Below are 17,882 nucleotides of genomic sequence, written 5' to 3' on the forward strand. Positions count from 1 at the left end.
CTTATGGTGGACTTTGTTCTAACGTCTGTATGTATAACGTCGCCACATCAATTTTAATTTTAATTTATTTTCTCTTAAAATTTGCGATTAAGAAAATATTTTTTGTGGTAACAATAGCATTATGAAGAAATGCTTTTTTTTTTCTTTCATGCTCTTAATTTTATAATAGTACCTATAAAATGAAATGTTATCCAACTTCAAATCGAAAGGCACTGTATCCATACAGAAAAATGTCTAAGCTGTACAAAAGTGAAATCTACATTTAATTATACCATAACTTAATTATAAAACGTTACATAGAACTTATAAATCAAAAATTTCGAAAATTCGAGTTTTAAACATTTTTTATTAAATACAGCTTATGTAAAGGATAAAAATCAATAAACTTAAAGATTCAGAATAAATAAACAATTACACAAATTATGTTTCAGACAGCCGGAGGCCCCAAAAAAAACTACGAATTCACTTAGAAATACTTTAATATAAACTTATTACAATACGTCTTGCTCGATGCAAGTCTTAACAATTAATAACTATAAAGCTAATTGAATATAAAATGAAAACTTAAAATTACGTTGCGCCAATGGAATCTGCAGTGCTATTCTGTAAGGTTATTATAAAAACTCGAACGCGGAATCCGCGGTGAGTTTTCGATTTCGTATTCTGTAAAACTCGACAGTACTAGTGGCGCCACATCGTCGAGAGCGGCGACGAGGCGAACTGTGCTAAGTGAGTATTTTGACCACAGACATGTATCAAGATAGACTAAGCGAGTGTATGTACTTCCCGTGTCCAAACTAAGTTTATGAAACTTACTTGACGCTGGCCTACACTCAGTCCGCGCTTGCAGTTCGCCAAGGAAAGACGTGAAGCTGAATAAAGTAAAATGCCGAATTGCGCCGTTATAAACTGTAGAAACTCCACAGCTGTGAGTGGCCGAGTTAGCATAGATGTTTCCTTCCACCGGTAAGTAATTTTCTAATCAGAATATGCACTATTTATTTTAAAATCAAATAAAGAATATCTGTGGAAAACGATCGTGACAAACACGGATACCAAATCATACGAAATGATTCGGAATACATTGCGGCTTTTACTTGGCACGGTAAAGATCGCGTCGTATGATAACAAGCAATGAATAGCGTCTTCTCATTTTTCTGTTCTCATTTTTCTGTCCAATTTTGTGGTTAGTGATGTTCATTTGATGCAACAGTTCTCGATTCTAATCGATTTTATAATCGAACAGAAAAATGATAATTTGAAGGAGCAATTTTTCAGAAAAAAAGGCATAGATTTTTTTTGTCATTTAATACGACTTGACCTAGAACTTTTAAGTATTTTAATACAAAGGTACTAAAAATAAATATTATGACATGGACGCCATTAGTTATAAAGTGTCATCTTGGGAGTTTTTTAAGAAAACTCCTTATTGCTTAGACTATGTTTGTTTTTTCAGTTTTCCAAGTAACCCGAACATAAAAGGAAAATGGATCGATGCAACGGGACATAAAGATTGATTGATTGACAGTTTCATTACTTTCTTTCGATGGCCTCTCTAGTACGTAGTACATGGTAACTCAATGGGCATATGTAAGAAAAAGCTAAAACACATTAGTTTACTTGTTAGAATATTAAAAGGTTTATAACTTTATTTTATCATCCCTCTGTCTATGGTAATTATCATTTTTCTGTCTTGAATCGATTTAGTAATCGATTACGATTCATTTATTTGACTACCTCTTAGACATAGATCTAGTTTGATCTGATTTCTTTCGATTTACTTCGATGGGATAGGACGATACTAGAATCGCCGCGCGAGTGGCGGCCTAATCGATTTAGCGTAAAATGAAATTAACATCACTAAAAAGCGCTCGTGACGTCATAACGCGTCAAGGTCAGTACAAAAAATATGACACGCTTGGTTTTCATACAGATCGCGGTACTTGCGTTGTCTACTTAAATATACATGTCTGTGCATCCAAGTATAGTAAAAAAATACATAAGATTTCCCCAAAATTCTGAAGAAAGACTGAGACTCAAAACAAGGTTTGTGTACCTACCTAAATAAACCTATCATGTTAATGAAAAATATTTAATGATTTTTTTATTTCTTATTGCAGATTCTATGAGAAATTCAGTATTCCTGGGGTAATAGGATGTGTAGATGGGACTTTTGTGACAATGGTGAGACCAACTTGCCATGAAGAACGATACTACTGTCGCAAAGGATATCATGCAAGAAATGTACAAATGGTAAGCCTGATATAATAATGTCTGTATACGCTTTCGCACTTGAACCACAGAAAATCGATTTAATGAAATTTGGACCAATTCCATAGGATCATTAACGAAGCAGTATAAATCACAAGACGCTGCTAGTACCTATATTTTTTTTAACATTCATTAGAACAGCCACATAAAAATAGTTGTAAAATAATTCTTTTTGCAGTTCACAGATGCAGATTTGAACATAATACATGTAGATGCAACATATGGCGGAGCGACTCACGACAGCCTTATTTTTAATAATTGCATCATTCGGGACCACCTCGAACAATTAGTACAAACAGGCGAATCTGTGTACTTGTTAGGTGAGTTACCTCTTAGCTAATTAATTATAAAGACGAATCTTTGTTTGTTTGTAAATATTTAACTCAAAAACTACTGGATTAATTCCTTCAAAAATTCTTTCATCATTAAAAAAACTACTTTATTTCTGAGTAATTTAGGCTTTATTACCGAAGTTCACGGAATTCATAAAAATTGGAGAGCAGGCGAAATCATTGAAAACTCCTAACTCCTAATAAAAATATAATTGTTGATGACAAAACATTTTATTTTTTAACAATATTCATTGTTACAGGTGATTCTGGGTATCCGCAGCGTCAGTACCTAATGGTGCCAGTTCCAAATGCAGACGAGGGAACACCAGAACATCACTATAACTAGCTGCATGCTACTGCAAGAAACACCGTAGAAAGAACAATTGGGGTCCTTAAAGCCAGATTTAGATGCCTATTAGCACATAGAGTCCTACATTATGACCCCGACACGGTTTCGAAGATTGTAATAGCATGTTGCGTGCTTCACAATATTTGTAATCGTGCCGGCCTGCCAGCTCCAGCCATATTCAATTCAGAGCTAGAGGTTGAGGCTGGTTTTCATAGGACCAGACAAAGTGTAGCTTCAAATGAGGATGTACCTAATGAAACTGCACTTGGTCAGCTATGTAGACAAAGATTGATAAATGAATTATGGAGGGCAAGGAACACGCGGTAATTGTAATTAATTCAATCAAAAATCAATGCAAATTATTTATTCCGGAAAATTATATTCATAGGTGTTAGTAACTCAATTAGGGCTTATAAACTAATGTTAGTAAATTAAGAAACTATAAGTAAAACCACAGATAATTTTTTACTACTAAAATAAGTTAAGAACTAATAAATGTATTTAAGTATAAAAGTATTTTATTTTTTTAAATTTTCAGCTAATAATTTAAGACCTTCCCCGACGGCAATCAGGCCCTCTGCTGTCATTCTGTTGGTCTCCCTTTGTGAGTTGACCATCACCTCCTGTAACTCACAGTAGCGACGGTCAATCTCAATCCGTTGCTCTTCCAAGCTAAGAAACCTTTCAGTAAAGGTTGTTAATTGAGATTGCCGCCTTTGTGATGGAGGTGATCGTCTTCTTTGCCGTTGTTGTGGACGACTCGATGACCCTGAAACGTAAAATAAATATTAATTTATTATTATTTCCACCGGTCGCGGTGACGCATTTTTGACAAGTCTTCTGATGTTATTATTATTTCCTTAATTCATTATCAAGTATTATTTAGTTTTATTTGTATGTATTTCCAAATTTTTATTGTTGACTAGCTTTCCGCCCGCGGCTTCGCCCGCGTTTTCAAAGAAAAACCCGTTCCCGTAGGATTTCCGGGATAAAACCTATCCTATGTCCTTTCTCGGGTATCAAAATATCTCTATACCAAATTTCATGCAAATTGGTTCAGTAGTTAAGGCGTGATTGAGTAACAGACAGACAGACAGAGTTACTTTCGCATTTATAATATTAGTATGGATTATAAATATTGTAAATCAATTCATAAATCTCATAATTACTTGTAGTACGACGTGGTGATGGACCCGCGACGTTCAATTGACGTCGAGCAGGAAAGTTGCCTGAGCCAGAGGGGGTAACTGCTTGCAGAGGGCTCGTTACCTCCGCTCTCGGTGGTGTATGAGCAGGGGAAGGTTCGGGATTCGGGATACAGTTAACATATTGCTGAATTAGTTGAGGTCTCTGAAAAAAAAAACATAGTATTTCAAATACTGGAATCAATAAAAAAGTACCATTTTCATAATATCTTATTAATATATACCTCAGTATCTGCCATACTAACATTTTCCGTATTTATAGCAGTCTCATCCAAGACTTGGTATTCCTAGAACAATATAAGAAACATTTACTAATAAGTTGTTTATTATTAAGTAATATTTTATTAATACACTAGGTATTTACTTACAATAGTTGTGGTTTAGAAAGAAAGAAAGAAAGAAAGAAAGAAAAACATTTATTTGACAACACAGCGTGACACATCAAAAAGTAGACAATAAAGAAAAGAATACATACAAATAACACAAAAAATTCAACAAGAAAAAATAAAAAATATTAAAGCAAATTGTGCCCGCAGTACCGCCAAAAAGGACCTAGTTCAGCTTGTGCCAGGCATGAGCCTAGCGCTGGTTTTCAACTAGAACCTAGTTTCGACTCACGGATGTGAAGCGACGCAATAATAATAATTAATTAAAAATAATGTGATAAACATAATATTACATACATATATATCATATCGTGAAAAAAACGTACCCACATAAATATCCAAATAAAAAGTTCTATAAAATAAATAGACTTAAGATAGGATTGACCCATACCAATAGATAAAAAAAAAAAAAAAAACGAAAAAATAAGCGTTGGACATTAATCTAACCTTCGCTGTTCATCGATTAAGTAGTTCTTAAGATGTTTTTTGAATGTATTAATGTTTAACAATAACCTAATCGGTGGCGGCAAGTCATTCCATATTTTCGATGCTGCATAGCGGAAGCTGCCTCTAAAAGTGGAAGTACTATGTTGAGGAATGATAAGTGGCTGAGCACAGCTTCTGCATGCAACATCTCGACTGCTCGTTGTCCAGCTGAGCTTTTCGTACAGATATATAGGCATACGGGTCTTGACAATTCCGAACATAAGACAGGCCAGATGTAGTTGGCGTCTTGCTTGAAGCTTAAGAACACCCTGCTTATTTAGGAAAGGTGTGACATGTCTACGTGGTGGTATAGTGTAGCAGTACCGTGCACACGCATTCTGTACTCTTTGTATCAGCCGATCTGTTCTGGCCAGGAGACGTGGACCATAAACAGTATCAGCGTAATTAAGTTTTGAAAGAACTAGAGACTCCACCAGACGTACTCGAAGATCCTCAGACAAGTATGGACGCACTCTATATAAGGTTCTCAACCGGAAAAAACAATTACGAACCACATCGGTTACGTGCTTTTCGTACCTTAATGAGCTATCGACATACAAGCCCAGATTTCGTGCCTCGTCAACTTTTTGGATTGCCTTACCCATGAGCTTGACGTCAAAAGATGGTAGAGATTTAATATGCTTTTTTGAACCGAATAACATATACTTCGTCTTGTCAGGATTCAGCACTAATGCATTTGTCTCAGCCCATTCTGCAATACTTGCGAGGTCATCGTTCAAGTATTTAACGGCATTGTGTAAATCAGTGGGGAAGAATGAAATGTATACCTGAGTGTCATCGGCATAAATATGAAACTTACAATTTTTAATAGAATTTATTATATCAGCTGAGTAAAGAATAAATAAAATAGGGCCCAAAATAGAGCCTTGGGGCACACCTCTTTCAAGTAGGCTAAAACTTGACAATTGGATACTGCCATCATCCGACCGAATTTCAACCCTCTGTTGTCGATTAGATAGATAACTATGAAACCAGAGCACTGTACTCTGGCTAAAACCATAATAATGTAGTTTCGACAAAAGCAGGGGAATATTAATACAGTCGAAAGCTCGGGAAAAATCAAGCAATACAAGGAGAGTGCACATGCCCTTGTCCTGAGCGGCCAATATATTGTCAGTGACGTCCAACAAAGTTGTTGTGGTGCTATGGCACTTTCTGAACCCTGACTGAAACACGGGGAGCAAGTCATTTTTCTCAATAAAGTCTGTGAGTTGCCTACAAACAACTCTTTCTAGTAATTTAGACATACATGGTAAAATACTTATCGGCCTCAAGTCTTTGTAAGAAGTTAGGCTACTTGTTTTAGGTAATGGTCGAACTAATGCCATTTTCCATAAACTAGGAAATATTGACTTTTGTATTGAACTATTTATGATATGGGTTATAGGTTCCAAGGTATAAGGGAGTGTTAGTATCAACATATTCAAATTAATTTTATCGTGACCCTCAGCGTTCGATTTAAGTTTAAGCAAGTACCCAGATACAATGTCTTGAGAAACCGTTGCTAATTCGAAAACTGCCTCGCCATGTAGGTGCGATTCGAAATATGTTATAGTCGTCAAATTAACAATAGCCCTACCTGGGACTTGTAGAAAATGTTGGTTAATATTATTGGGACAGGACAAATGAGGTGGAAGTACATTTAATTGTTTCCTAGGCAAAACATGAGATTTTATATTGTTCCAAAGAATTTGTGGTTTATCTATTTTATTATTTATATTATGACGAAAAAAGGCAACTTTTTCACTATGCAAGGAGGACATAACAAGAGATTTCAATTCATGGTAATATTTTTTTTTAGAATCTGTTCTATTTTTTCGATACTTAAGTAACGCATCATCACGTAACTTCATTATGATTTTTATTGTATCAGTTAACCAAGGATGTGGGGGCTCTCTGATTATACTTGTCTTAGTAGGCGCATGTAAATCGAACAATGTAATCATGCACTTTGAAAACGACTCGACCATTGCATTGACAGAATCTAGAGACATGAAACTACTCCAATCTATTTTACCTAGGTCCCTGTTCAAACTTTCCCGACATATATTTTTGAGAGGACGGAATGTAGTGACGTATGGTTTAATTTTATTACGCTTTATGTTGAATTCGCACACAATAACGGAATGACCAAGGGAACATCTATATGGCTCGACTGCAACTCTCTTTGCCTGTAAATCAGTGCAAACCAAATCGATTAATGTCTGACTATTGTCGGTAAAGTGGGTAGGTACAGTAACAAGCTGGGTGAGGCTAAGAGAGGAAAGAAATTCGTTTATTTTTAAAGTTTTAGATTCGTGGCATTCTATCATGTTAACATTGAAATCACCCAGTAATAGACAGTGATCAAATTTATCAAGGCTACTTATAGTATCAGTCATTGTGTCCAGAAATAGGTCCAAATTAAGCCACGGAGGGCGATAGGCTGTTCCGACCGCAATATGCCTCCCATTTACTACTAACCGCAACCACATTTGTTCAACAGATTCACATGTGGAATTAATTGGTATCACTCTAACATTTAAGCCACGCTTGACATAGAAGCCTACACCCCCACCACGGCCCGAACGCACCGTCGCGGGCCGCGGGACATGCCGTAGTCGGTATCCGGGAACAACCGGAGCGCGACCGACATCTTCTGCCCGTAACCACGTTTCATTGATGGCAAAAATATCAAAATTATATCGCACAACCATCGCAATAAAGTCATCATGAAATGTGCCCAGTGAACCCACATTATGCAATCCAACTATAAGGTTATTCAACACCATTGTTAATATTATTCACTAACGGTAGTAATAATAAAAACATCAAATTAAATAAAAAATATAATAAGTATAATAAAGAGTAAAATGTTGTACATAAAACGATAATATGGTAATAGTAAATATGTATTTTATATAAATATCCATTTAAATTGTTATATCTCAATATCATCAATTGCACTACAATAATAAAAACAGCTGTTAAAAAATAAAGGTTCAGTTTGTGGTGGAAAGTGTAATGTGTAAAATATATACAAATGTACTTATGCGATTCAATACGTTTAAACATTAAATTATCTGTTACTAATAATTCAAAATACAACAACAATTCAAATATTAGAAAAATAACATAATTATTCACAACAATTTTCAACATAACAATACAATAAAAGCACATTGAGTCAGAACTTAAAAAAGGATGATCGTTAAGATATTTCATATTATAATGTCTTAATAACAACGGCAAAAAATATTTTAATTCCTTATAATACGAGTGACACAAAAGTAGTAACAAGTAATAAATAAACAAACCAATATACAAAAAATAAATGAAATGTTTATAGTAATTATCACATGAACAATTATAATGGAGGCGTTTTATATAGGTGTATGTATGAAAATGTAAATTAATATTAGGCAAGGCACTGCGGGGCACACACATTATTGATACTGATTCCATTAAGATAATAATAATCTGAAGGTATATAAGCACTAACGAGTATAATTTGATAACATAACAAGAATACAATACGAAGATTGCGTAGCGGTTAAAAACAAGGATGAAGCGTAAAATTCTATGAATTATTGTTAAATTTGTACTAAAAACTTTAATAATTGATTTAATGATAAACTCTATATTATGCTCCGCCAAATATACGTTGTATATCTTCTTCGCAACGGATAAAGCATACAGAATCGTCTGGTTTGTTTCTAGCGAATATGCGACCCCGCTTTGACCAGACATAACGCCAACCACGACTAGTGCCCGCTTCGCGCGCCATCCGAAACAACTGGCGATTAAATTTAGTGAGACGTTCGTTAATATAGAAGCGCCTGGGAGGACCCGTCATATCCAAGTCCACAGTGGTGGCGCCGCGGCGCACGCGTGCACTCCTCAGCAGATCGTCGCGCAGCTGGCGGCGCGCGAGCCGCACGACTAGCCGCCGCGGACGGGGCGCCGCGGCCGCCGCGCCCTCTGCCGGCCGCGCTCCGATACGCTCAGCGCACACGATATCGTGCGGTTCAATTTGGATTCCAATTTTCGAAGCAATTAAGATAGTCGTGTGTATTGGGTTTTCTCCACTGGTCTCGGGCAAGTTAGAAATCTCTATGTCATTCGCCAATAGCTCCTGATCTCTGTCGTTAATGTCGCTTTTTAATTGTTTTATAATATTATTGAAACTCTGGGATGCGCTTTCGGAAGACGTCTGCGTATGCATATTTTCGAGGACGGTCATACGTTCCTCTAGGGCACCGATACGACAGCCGTACTCTAACATGCTGGACCTAAATTCCGTCAACTCATCATGCAGTGTCTTAAATTCAGAACGAACTTCGCGCAATATCTCATCTTTGATTTTTTTTAGCTCCAGACAAAAGTTCACAGAAGCATCCCGACCGGCTGTGCTATTGGGCGAGGGAGAGGTATTCTGCACATGATCATGTCGCCTCACCGGGGTGTCAGATGAATTATCACGTGCAATATTTTTTTTACATTCGGGACACTGCCATAACGTCGGAGTTATTCCCGTAGTAGATAAACCCACACATGCACGGTGATAGACGCCTTTACATTTATCACATTTAGCGGCATCTGCCGGCGATAAGAATTTACCGCATCCACCACACTTAGGCATAATCAATTATTTCTAAGTAGTTCTGTACAGTATCGATAGATGTCGATATTCTAGAAGCCGGTCAGTACCAACAGATGGAGCTAGTGTTGATTATAATCAGCTGATCAGTGTTTATTTACTTTTTTCATACGAAGATATAATTAATACTATGTTTCAGTTGTATGTTTCAGAAAATCAAGATTACAGACCTTCCTGATTACTGATGCATAAATTTGGGCTATATTCTTACTATATTCCTTCAAACACGTACCACATTTAGTTGAGGGGTAGTTTTAATTCAGCTGATCCGTTACACAGTTATAATTTAATGTTTTTACGTATTTCCACTGAACACTCAACTTTGCCTACAGTATATATGAAGATTTATAAAAAGCACTTCAACATAACACTAAGACTAAAACTTTTAAACTGTTTACACTATTTTTATTGTTATTATAACAGTAGACGTATGCGCACAGTTTGACATCCGTGACGTCGATCATTTATCATAGATGAAGTCGGCAATGTGGGGCTTTCGTTGGCATCAGTAAGGACGGGGATTTCCTAAAAAAAGAACATGACATTGAATAATTATATTTTACATACATACATGTATCGGATCAACAAAATCGATAACAATAACTTACTTCAAATGGATTAATTTCCAAATGCCTATCACCAATTGCAAAACCTTCCCCGCCCATTAATGTGAGTATTTTCTCCTCCACCTCTGAAAGCTCCACCACCGATTCACATCCACCACCAGTCTTATTGCGTGCCCGGTATCTTAGGGCAGCTTTTTTCTTCACGGCACTCTTTTTGTCAGACCAATACTAAAGCAAAATTAAAAGTTTATTAATAATATATAGGTAAGCCAGATACCTACACGGTATAAGATGAATAGTTTTCTATATGCCTATTGCCTACCTTTGTCCACTGTTTCCATGTTTTAGTGCAGCCTCCCAAGCTATTTAATTTGATAGTCAACTCCTCCCATGTTTTTCTAGCTTCGTCTCTAGCGCTCGGGACTTTTGAAAAACCCTTGGCTAAGCTAGGATGTTTGCTAAGATAGTCGACTAGATACTCTACTTGGGCACGGGAGGGATGAGACGACCTTTCCGAGGAGCTACAATGTTTAAGATTTTAAGTTAAATATTTCAATAAGCTTGTTGTATAAGATAATATTTTAGTTAAATACAAGAATCACATTACTCACCTCATAGTTGTTATTTTTGCAGTTTTCTCCTTTAAATAATTTATGCAACACGTTTAACACCAATTACACAACAACTTAATAAAGCCAAACTGAAACATTAACTAAAACTCCGGTTAAATATTTGATTCGATGTCCCCGAATTTCATTATTTTGTGCTGTTTAATCGATAGCTGGTAGTGGATTTTCTTAACAAACTGCTTTTCTTTTCCAACAAAAATGCGTAGTTTTTGTGAAAATCGAAAATGAAAATTATTTTTTTTAAGGTTATTTTTGTACTAAAAACGACACTTTTATACCATTGTCGTATTAAAACTTCTAGTAATCTCGCACACAGGCAATATTTTTAAATATAATGCCGTATTATTAATTTATTTATAACAATTTCTTAAATTATATTACCTGGAAAATGTAAGTTTGTATTTACCACGTATTTACGACATGCCATTATAGATAATAAATGTTATATTATGACGCGTTCACAATTGTAGATAATAAATATAATTCGAAAGTGATTTTTAAAATGAATTTGTCAAAAATAATTTTAAGGACAGCGCTAGTCGTCCGCTAAACGGATGAATAAAATAAATTAGTTGTCCGATTACCGGATGAATAAAATAATAATTCTTTAGAGAACTGCCGCACGTATTATAGGTTTTTTGTGGGGGGAGGAGAGGGGGGAGGAGGGCACACGTAGGTATTTGATTTTTTTTGCGCGTCGACGGAGCCCCGCTTCGCGGGGCTCCTATTTCTGTGTAGTTTTTTTTTTAAGAAACCTAACCTAACCTAACCTAACGGCTAACCTAACCTAAACTTGATTTTTTTTGCGCGTCGACGGAGCCCCGCTTCGCGGGGCTCCTGTTTCTGTGTAGTTTTTTTTTTAAGAAACCTAACCTAACCTAACCTAACGGCTAACCTAACCTAAACTTGATTTTTTTTGCGCGTCGACGGAGCCCCGCTTCGCGGGGCTCCTATTTCTGTGTAGTTTTTTTTTTAAGAAACCTAACCTAACCTAACCTAAACCTAACCTAACGAATTGAGGGCGAATATCTCGGCCATTTTTGATTTTAGAGAAAAGTTTTTTTTTAGGGTGTCATGGCCGACTAACATCTTTCGACCAAAGCCAACCTCACCTGCTCGTGGTGCACCCTGCTGATCAACAAACGAGGCTCTGGCGTTTTTTCTTTACAGTGGTAGAGCTACAGCTACATACAATTTAATTTTTGTATGTAGCACGACTGGGCTGTAGCTCGTCCGGGGAAGTTACCACTGTCTCACTGGATACCGGCGTGAAGCATCTTTTTGCGTTTCGCATGAGTCTGTGAGACCACCGGCGGCCCAATCCCTAACCCCCCCTCGAATAAACAACATGGCAGCGGCATTTAAAAAAGTACTACCCCAGGAGGGTACCAGCGTAAACTATACTGGAGAATCCCTCCCTGAGCGTTCTCGCTTAGGCTGCCCCACGTATTCTGGGGGGGGCAAAATTCCGCTTTCTTACACTGCTAGGCGTAAAAAAAGTAAATCCTCGTCAGTGACCCCTACCTTGCCACTACATGTAGACTTATGCAATATTAGGGGACTCCATTCGAATCTTACAGCCGTCCACCAACATCTTGAGACATCTAAACCAGCTTTGCTTTTTTTGACGGAAACACAGATTTCCTCTCCACCTGACTCTTCCTACCTTAAGTACCCGGGCTACGCGTTGGAACATTTATTTGTACCTCGTGCCGGCGTATGCGTTTACATCAGAGAGGACATCTGCTGTCGCCGCCTTGGCGTCCTTGAAGGTAATAACAACTTATCTATATTATGGCTTCGCGTAGACTGCGACGACCACCCGCGCATCTACGCGTGCCTTTACAGGAGACATAGCGGAAATAGCGAAACCGACCAACTGATTGAGCACATTCAAGATACAATCGATTTACTACTTCAAAAGAATCCCTCCGCTGAAATAGTGGTTCTCGGCGACTTCAACGCCCACCACGTCGAATGGTTAAATTCTAGAACCACAGATCATGCCGGGCGTTCTTTCCATGACTTTACTTTGTCTTACGGCTTAACACAACTGGTATCTGCACCTACAAGGATCCCTGATGTGGAAGATCATACGCCATCGTTATTAGATCTCTTCCTGTCCTCTCATCCGGACGATTATCAGATACTAGTTGAAGCTCCGCTTGGATCGTCCGACCACTGCCTTGTTCGTAGTGCTGTGCCAATCATACGTCAATCTCGGCCGCGACCAGCAAACCTTCGACGTGTATGGCACTACAGATCAGCCGATTGGGATGGGATGCGTACTTTTTTTTCATCCTACCCATGGAGGCAAATTTGCTTTGCATCTGAGGATCCCGATGCTTGCGCTGACTCTGTTGCCGATGTGGTCACGCAGGGTATGGAACTTTATATTCCTAACTCTGTGGTACCTATCGGCGGCAAGTCCCAACCCTGGTTCGGACAATCTTGTAAAGCAGCATCTCGTCAGAAACAGGATTGTTTTCGGGCCTGGGTAGAAGCCACAGCAGTTAAAAATCGTAGGGCTAGATATTTAAAAAAAAAGTATAATGCTGCCTCCAGACAGTACAAAAAAATGATCCATAAGGCAAAATCTGAGTTCATTGTGAAGATTGGCAAGAGGCTGGCGCGGTACCCTTCTGGTACACGCGCTTTTTGGTCACTTGCAAAAGCCATCCAGGGAAACTTTTGTAAATCGTCTCTCCCACCACTATGCAGGGATAACGATACTTTGGCACACACTGCTGGAGAGAAAGCCGATACGTTTGCTTCCCTCTTCGCGTCGAATTCGACTTTGGACGATGAAGGAAGGGCACCACCTACCATCCCACACTGCAATAACAACATGCCAGATGTGAAATTCACCCAACGTGCTGTGCGTAAAGCCCTTTCTTCTCTCGACGTAAACAAGTCAAGTGGGCCAGATCAGATCCCTGCTATTGTCCTAAAAACTTGTGCTCCTGAGTTGGCTCCAGTCCTAACGCGTTTGTTCCGGTGCTCTTACACCTCTAGCACTGTCCCAGGCTCTTGGAAAACCGCCTTGATACACCCAATACCCAAGAAAGGCTTACGCTCTGATCCAAAAAACTACAGGCCGATTGCTGTGTAGTGGTATTGTATCTTACTTAGACAGAATAAATCATAAGTTCAACCGAGACGGTCGTGTTATTTCATTTACACCAGCTCCCCTCACTTCATGGCGACCCTGCCATACCGTGGCGTGGGCGAGTGTCGGGTGACCGGCGACTCGGCGAATTTCGCCAACGCGGCGGATTCCTGTGTGCCTCGGTGCTCGTAGATAGCCAAGTTTACAGTTGTCGTTATAAAAACTTTTACTTTAGTGCGTCACTTTGGAGCCGAGTGGTGACAAAATCGTACTCAAAAACCGAAGACAAGGAAATCCAGATAAACCAAAATGCGGCAGGTTCCAACAAGGCACAAATTTTCGAAGAAAATGACGTCCAACACCAGATCGTAACAAATAACATTCTACTAGCTGTAATTTTAGTCGTGGTTATTGCTACCGTGATCTACTTCTTGCTAACCAAGTGGAGGCGCAGTGAAAGGAAGTGGATGCAGAGGAAAATGCAGCAGCAGTTTTTCTTGCGAATGCGGCAACGGCTGTCCGGAAGATTCGGCGGAGCAGACGAGGGAGCTGACCCAGCCTGATGACAGAAGCTAAAATAAAAGTGCGCGGCCCCTTCCCCAAATTATTTTAATTAATTTTGTTTCGTTCGTCCAAATTATTTTTAACGTAATTTTGCCCTCTTGCCCCTGTGAAAATCCTCCTCTTTCTTTCTTTTTTTTTTCGTATATAATACGTGCAATCTTGGAGCATCGATCTTCACTTTCAAGAAAAGAAAATGAACAATTTTATTTAAGTGACTTTAAGTGACATAGTTAGTTTATGGAACATAATTTGGAAATAATTCTGAGTAAGTTGAATGACATAAGTAGTAATTTAAGAAAATTAGGTCCTACTAGAAGGGAAAAATATGCATGTAATGTTAAGAAAAAAATTTTAGAAGCTGATGAATTATATTTAGAGTATAACAATATAATTAATATTTTTAAAAGTAATTTAGAACTTTCAGAATATGTCTTTGAAATATTAATAGACCGTATAGAATTAGCATATAAGCAAATTTTAACATATAAAATTAGTACTAGTGAAAACACAGTTGCAAATATGGAGAAATTTCACATAAAAACCGCTACTTCTTTAATTCCAGTAATGGATAATTCAGAACAAACTATTGATAAAATTATAGATGGTATTGAAATGTATAATGAATATCTTGTAGATGATAGTCAGAAAAAATTGTTAATTTCATTTGTGTTAAAAACAAGGTTGTCAAAATCTGCTAAGTTAAAGTTAAAAAGCGAGTATAGTGATGTAGCGAGTCTTATTCAAGACATTAAGAATTATTTACTAACTAAGAAATCGGCTAACTCTATACTTAGCCAATTAAATAATTTGTCACAAAATAATATGTCAATCAATGAGTTTGGTGATAAATTGTCAGATTTATTCGTAGGCCTCACTATCGCTCAAAGTGACGGAAACCCGAAAGCTTGTGAGATACTGAGACCTATTAATGAAAAACTTGCAATTAAAAGGTTTGCAGATGGTTTGCGTAATAGGCGGCTGAGTACCATCATATCAGCCAGGGACTATTCGCAGCTGAAGGACGCGGTGCGTGCGGCCGAGGATGAGGAGCTCGGACAACCTTCGTCATCGAATAACGTTTTTAACGTACAAAAAAGAGGTAACCATTTTAATTACTCTAGGTTCCCGCGAAAGAGCCGACCACCTTCAGGTCAAATGACTAGAGGTAATTTTTATTCGAATCGAGGACGGAATTCTAACACCTTTAATACGAGAGGCAGATATGTAAACAATAATAATTATGATTGGAGATTTAATAACGCTCGCCAAATACGTGGTAATAATTACAAAAATAATTTTGTGACTTCGAATCGTAGTCGATTTAATACTGGTAGGGGTAATAGTAATAATAGTCGAAATATTTGTTCAGTACAAGTCAAAAATCCCCAAGGTGTAGAATCTCAGGACCGGAGTCAGTTTTTTCGGACCTAAACAATATAATATTTTAACTTGTGACAATAACGTAAAATATATATACTTAAATATAGGTACTCAAAAGTGTTCATGGTTATTAGACACAGGCGCTTCATTATCAGCGATTCGTAGTAACTCTTTATCGGAACGTATACCAATACATCGAGACCCTATAGTTATAAATGGTATAGGCGGTAAAACTTATTCAGAAGGTTATGTTTATTTAACTTTACAAGCATCCGATGGAACTAATTTTGAACATAAGTTTTATTTATTTGACAGTTTGCCTTGTAAATCAGATGGAATAATTGGGTTAGATTTTCTTAATAATTTTAATTCTACTATTGACTTAGAAAAAAATATTTTAATCTTAAATAGTGAAAAACAAAGTTTGTTGCCTTTATATACTTCACCTAAACTGTGTACCGATTATATATCAATACCAGCGAGATGTGAATCTATTCATTACATAAAATTAAATTCAGATGTGAGAGAAGATTGTGTGATTATACCGAAAGAGTTACAAGAAAATTTATTTTTAGCTGGATTAATAGTAAAACCTAAAAATAACATAATTCCTATTAGATTATTGAATACTAGTGAAAAAGAAATAGTCATTTCTGTATTTGAGCCCGAATTAGTATCTTTAAATTATTATAATATATGTTCATTTGACAAGTGTACTTCTAATTCCACACGTGCAAAAATATTGTTGCAATCTTTGAAACTTGATCACTTAGGTACAAGTGAACGGCATAGCATAGAAAGCATTTGTTCAAAGTATGCTGACATATTTCATTTGCCCGGCGATAAACTTACTACCACGAACTTAGGTGAACAAACAATTCAATTGAAACAAAATGTAAATCCGGTATATGTTAAACCATACAGATTGCCACATAGTTTAAAACCAGAAATAGAGAAACAAATTAAACAAATGTTAGATGATGATGTAATTGAACCATCTCAAAGTGAATGGTCCAGTCCGATTTTATTGGTACCTAAAAAATCAGATAGTAAAAATAATAAAAATTGGCGTTTAGTGATTGATTACAGAAAATTAAACGAGATAATACAAGATGACAAATTTCCACTTCCAAACATTACAGAAATTTTAGATTCGTTGTCTGGTGCTATTTATTATTCACATTTAGATCTTAGTCAATCTTATTATCAGTGTTCATTAAAACCAGATTCAAGACCAATTACAGCGTTTACTACCAGTACAGGACAATATCAAATGAAACGCCTACCAATGGGATTGAAGACAAGTCCCAGTGCTTTCTCTAGAGTCATGTCTATAGCTATGTCTGGACTAAACTTTATAAATTGTTTTATCTACTTAGATGATCTTATTTGCTTTGGTAGAAATTTAGAGTCCCATAACAAAAATTTAATCGAAATTTTTGAACGTTTACGTCAAGTGAATCTTAAACTGAATCCAAGTAAATGTCAATTTTTAAAAACTGAATTATTATACTTAGGTCATACTATATCGGCTGATGGCATTCGACCTGACAAAGAAAAAATTAAGTGTATTCAAAATTATCCTAGACCGACGAATATTGATGAAGTCAAACGTTTTGTTGCTATGTGTAACTATTACAGAAAGTTCATAGAAAATTTTGCAGATATAACTAATTGTTTAAATAAATTATGTAGAAAAAATATTAAATTTGATTGGACGGAACAGTGCGAAAACTCATTTAAAATTTTGAAAAATGCTCTTATTTCATCACCTATTCTACAATATCCAGATTTTTCTAACGAATTCGTATTGCAAACAGATGCTTCTGGAACGGCGATAGGTTCAGTACTTTGTAACAGTAATATGAAACCAGTAGCTTATGCTAGTAGACCTTTGAATAAAGCAGAGTTAAATTACCCTACTATTCAGAAAGAACTTCTTGCT

The 17,882-nt window shown here is 36.9% G+C and overlaps 1 protein-coding gene and 1 long non-coding RNA gene across 2 annotated transcripts in view; one reads left to right on the top strand and one right to left on the bottom strand.

Moving 5' to 3' along the window:
- LOC149474917 (uncharacterized) overlaps positions 1-17,882 on the top strand; it is a 272,804-nt gene that overhangs the window by 89,718 nt on the left and 165,204 nt on the right. The gene's annotated exons all lie outside the window — the stretch shown is intronic.
- On the bottom strand, positions 8,673-9,977 carry LOC149474920 (uncharacterized). The gene has a single exon (XM_089714047.1). The coding sequence runs from the start codon at positions 9,669-9,671 to the stop codon at positions 8,673-8,675; it is 999 nt and encodes a 332-aa protein (XP_089570173.1). The 5' UTR covers positions 9,672-9,977.

Source organism: Colias philodice, chromosome 32 (assembly GCF_061535455.1).
Source record: "Colias philodice isolate Cphi_HAF_F1 chromosome 32, ilColPhil1 Martin Lab GWU primary, whole genome shotgun sequence".
In the NCBI taxonomy this organism is placed as follows: Eukaryota; Metazoa; Arthropoda; class Insecta; order Lepidoptera; family Pieridae; genus Colias; species Colias philodice.

Bases quoted from the DNA above. Each gene is read 5' to 3' on its own strand.
- LOC149474920 (XM_089714047.1), bottom strand. From the start codon at position 9,671: ATGCCTAAGTGTGGTGGATGCGGTAAATTCTTATCGCCGGCAGATGCC.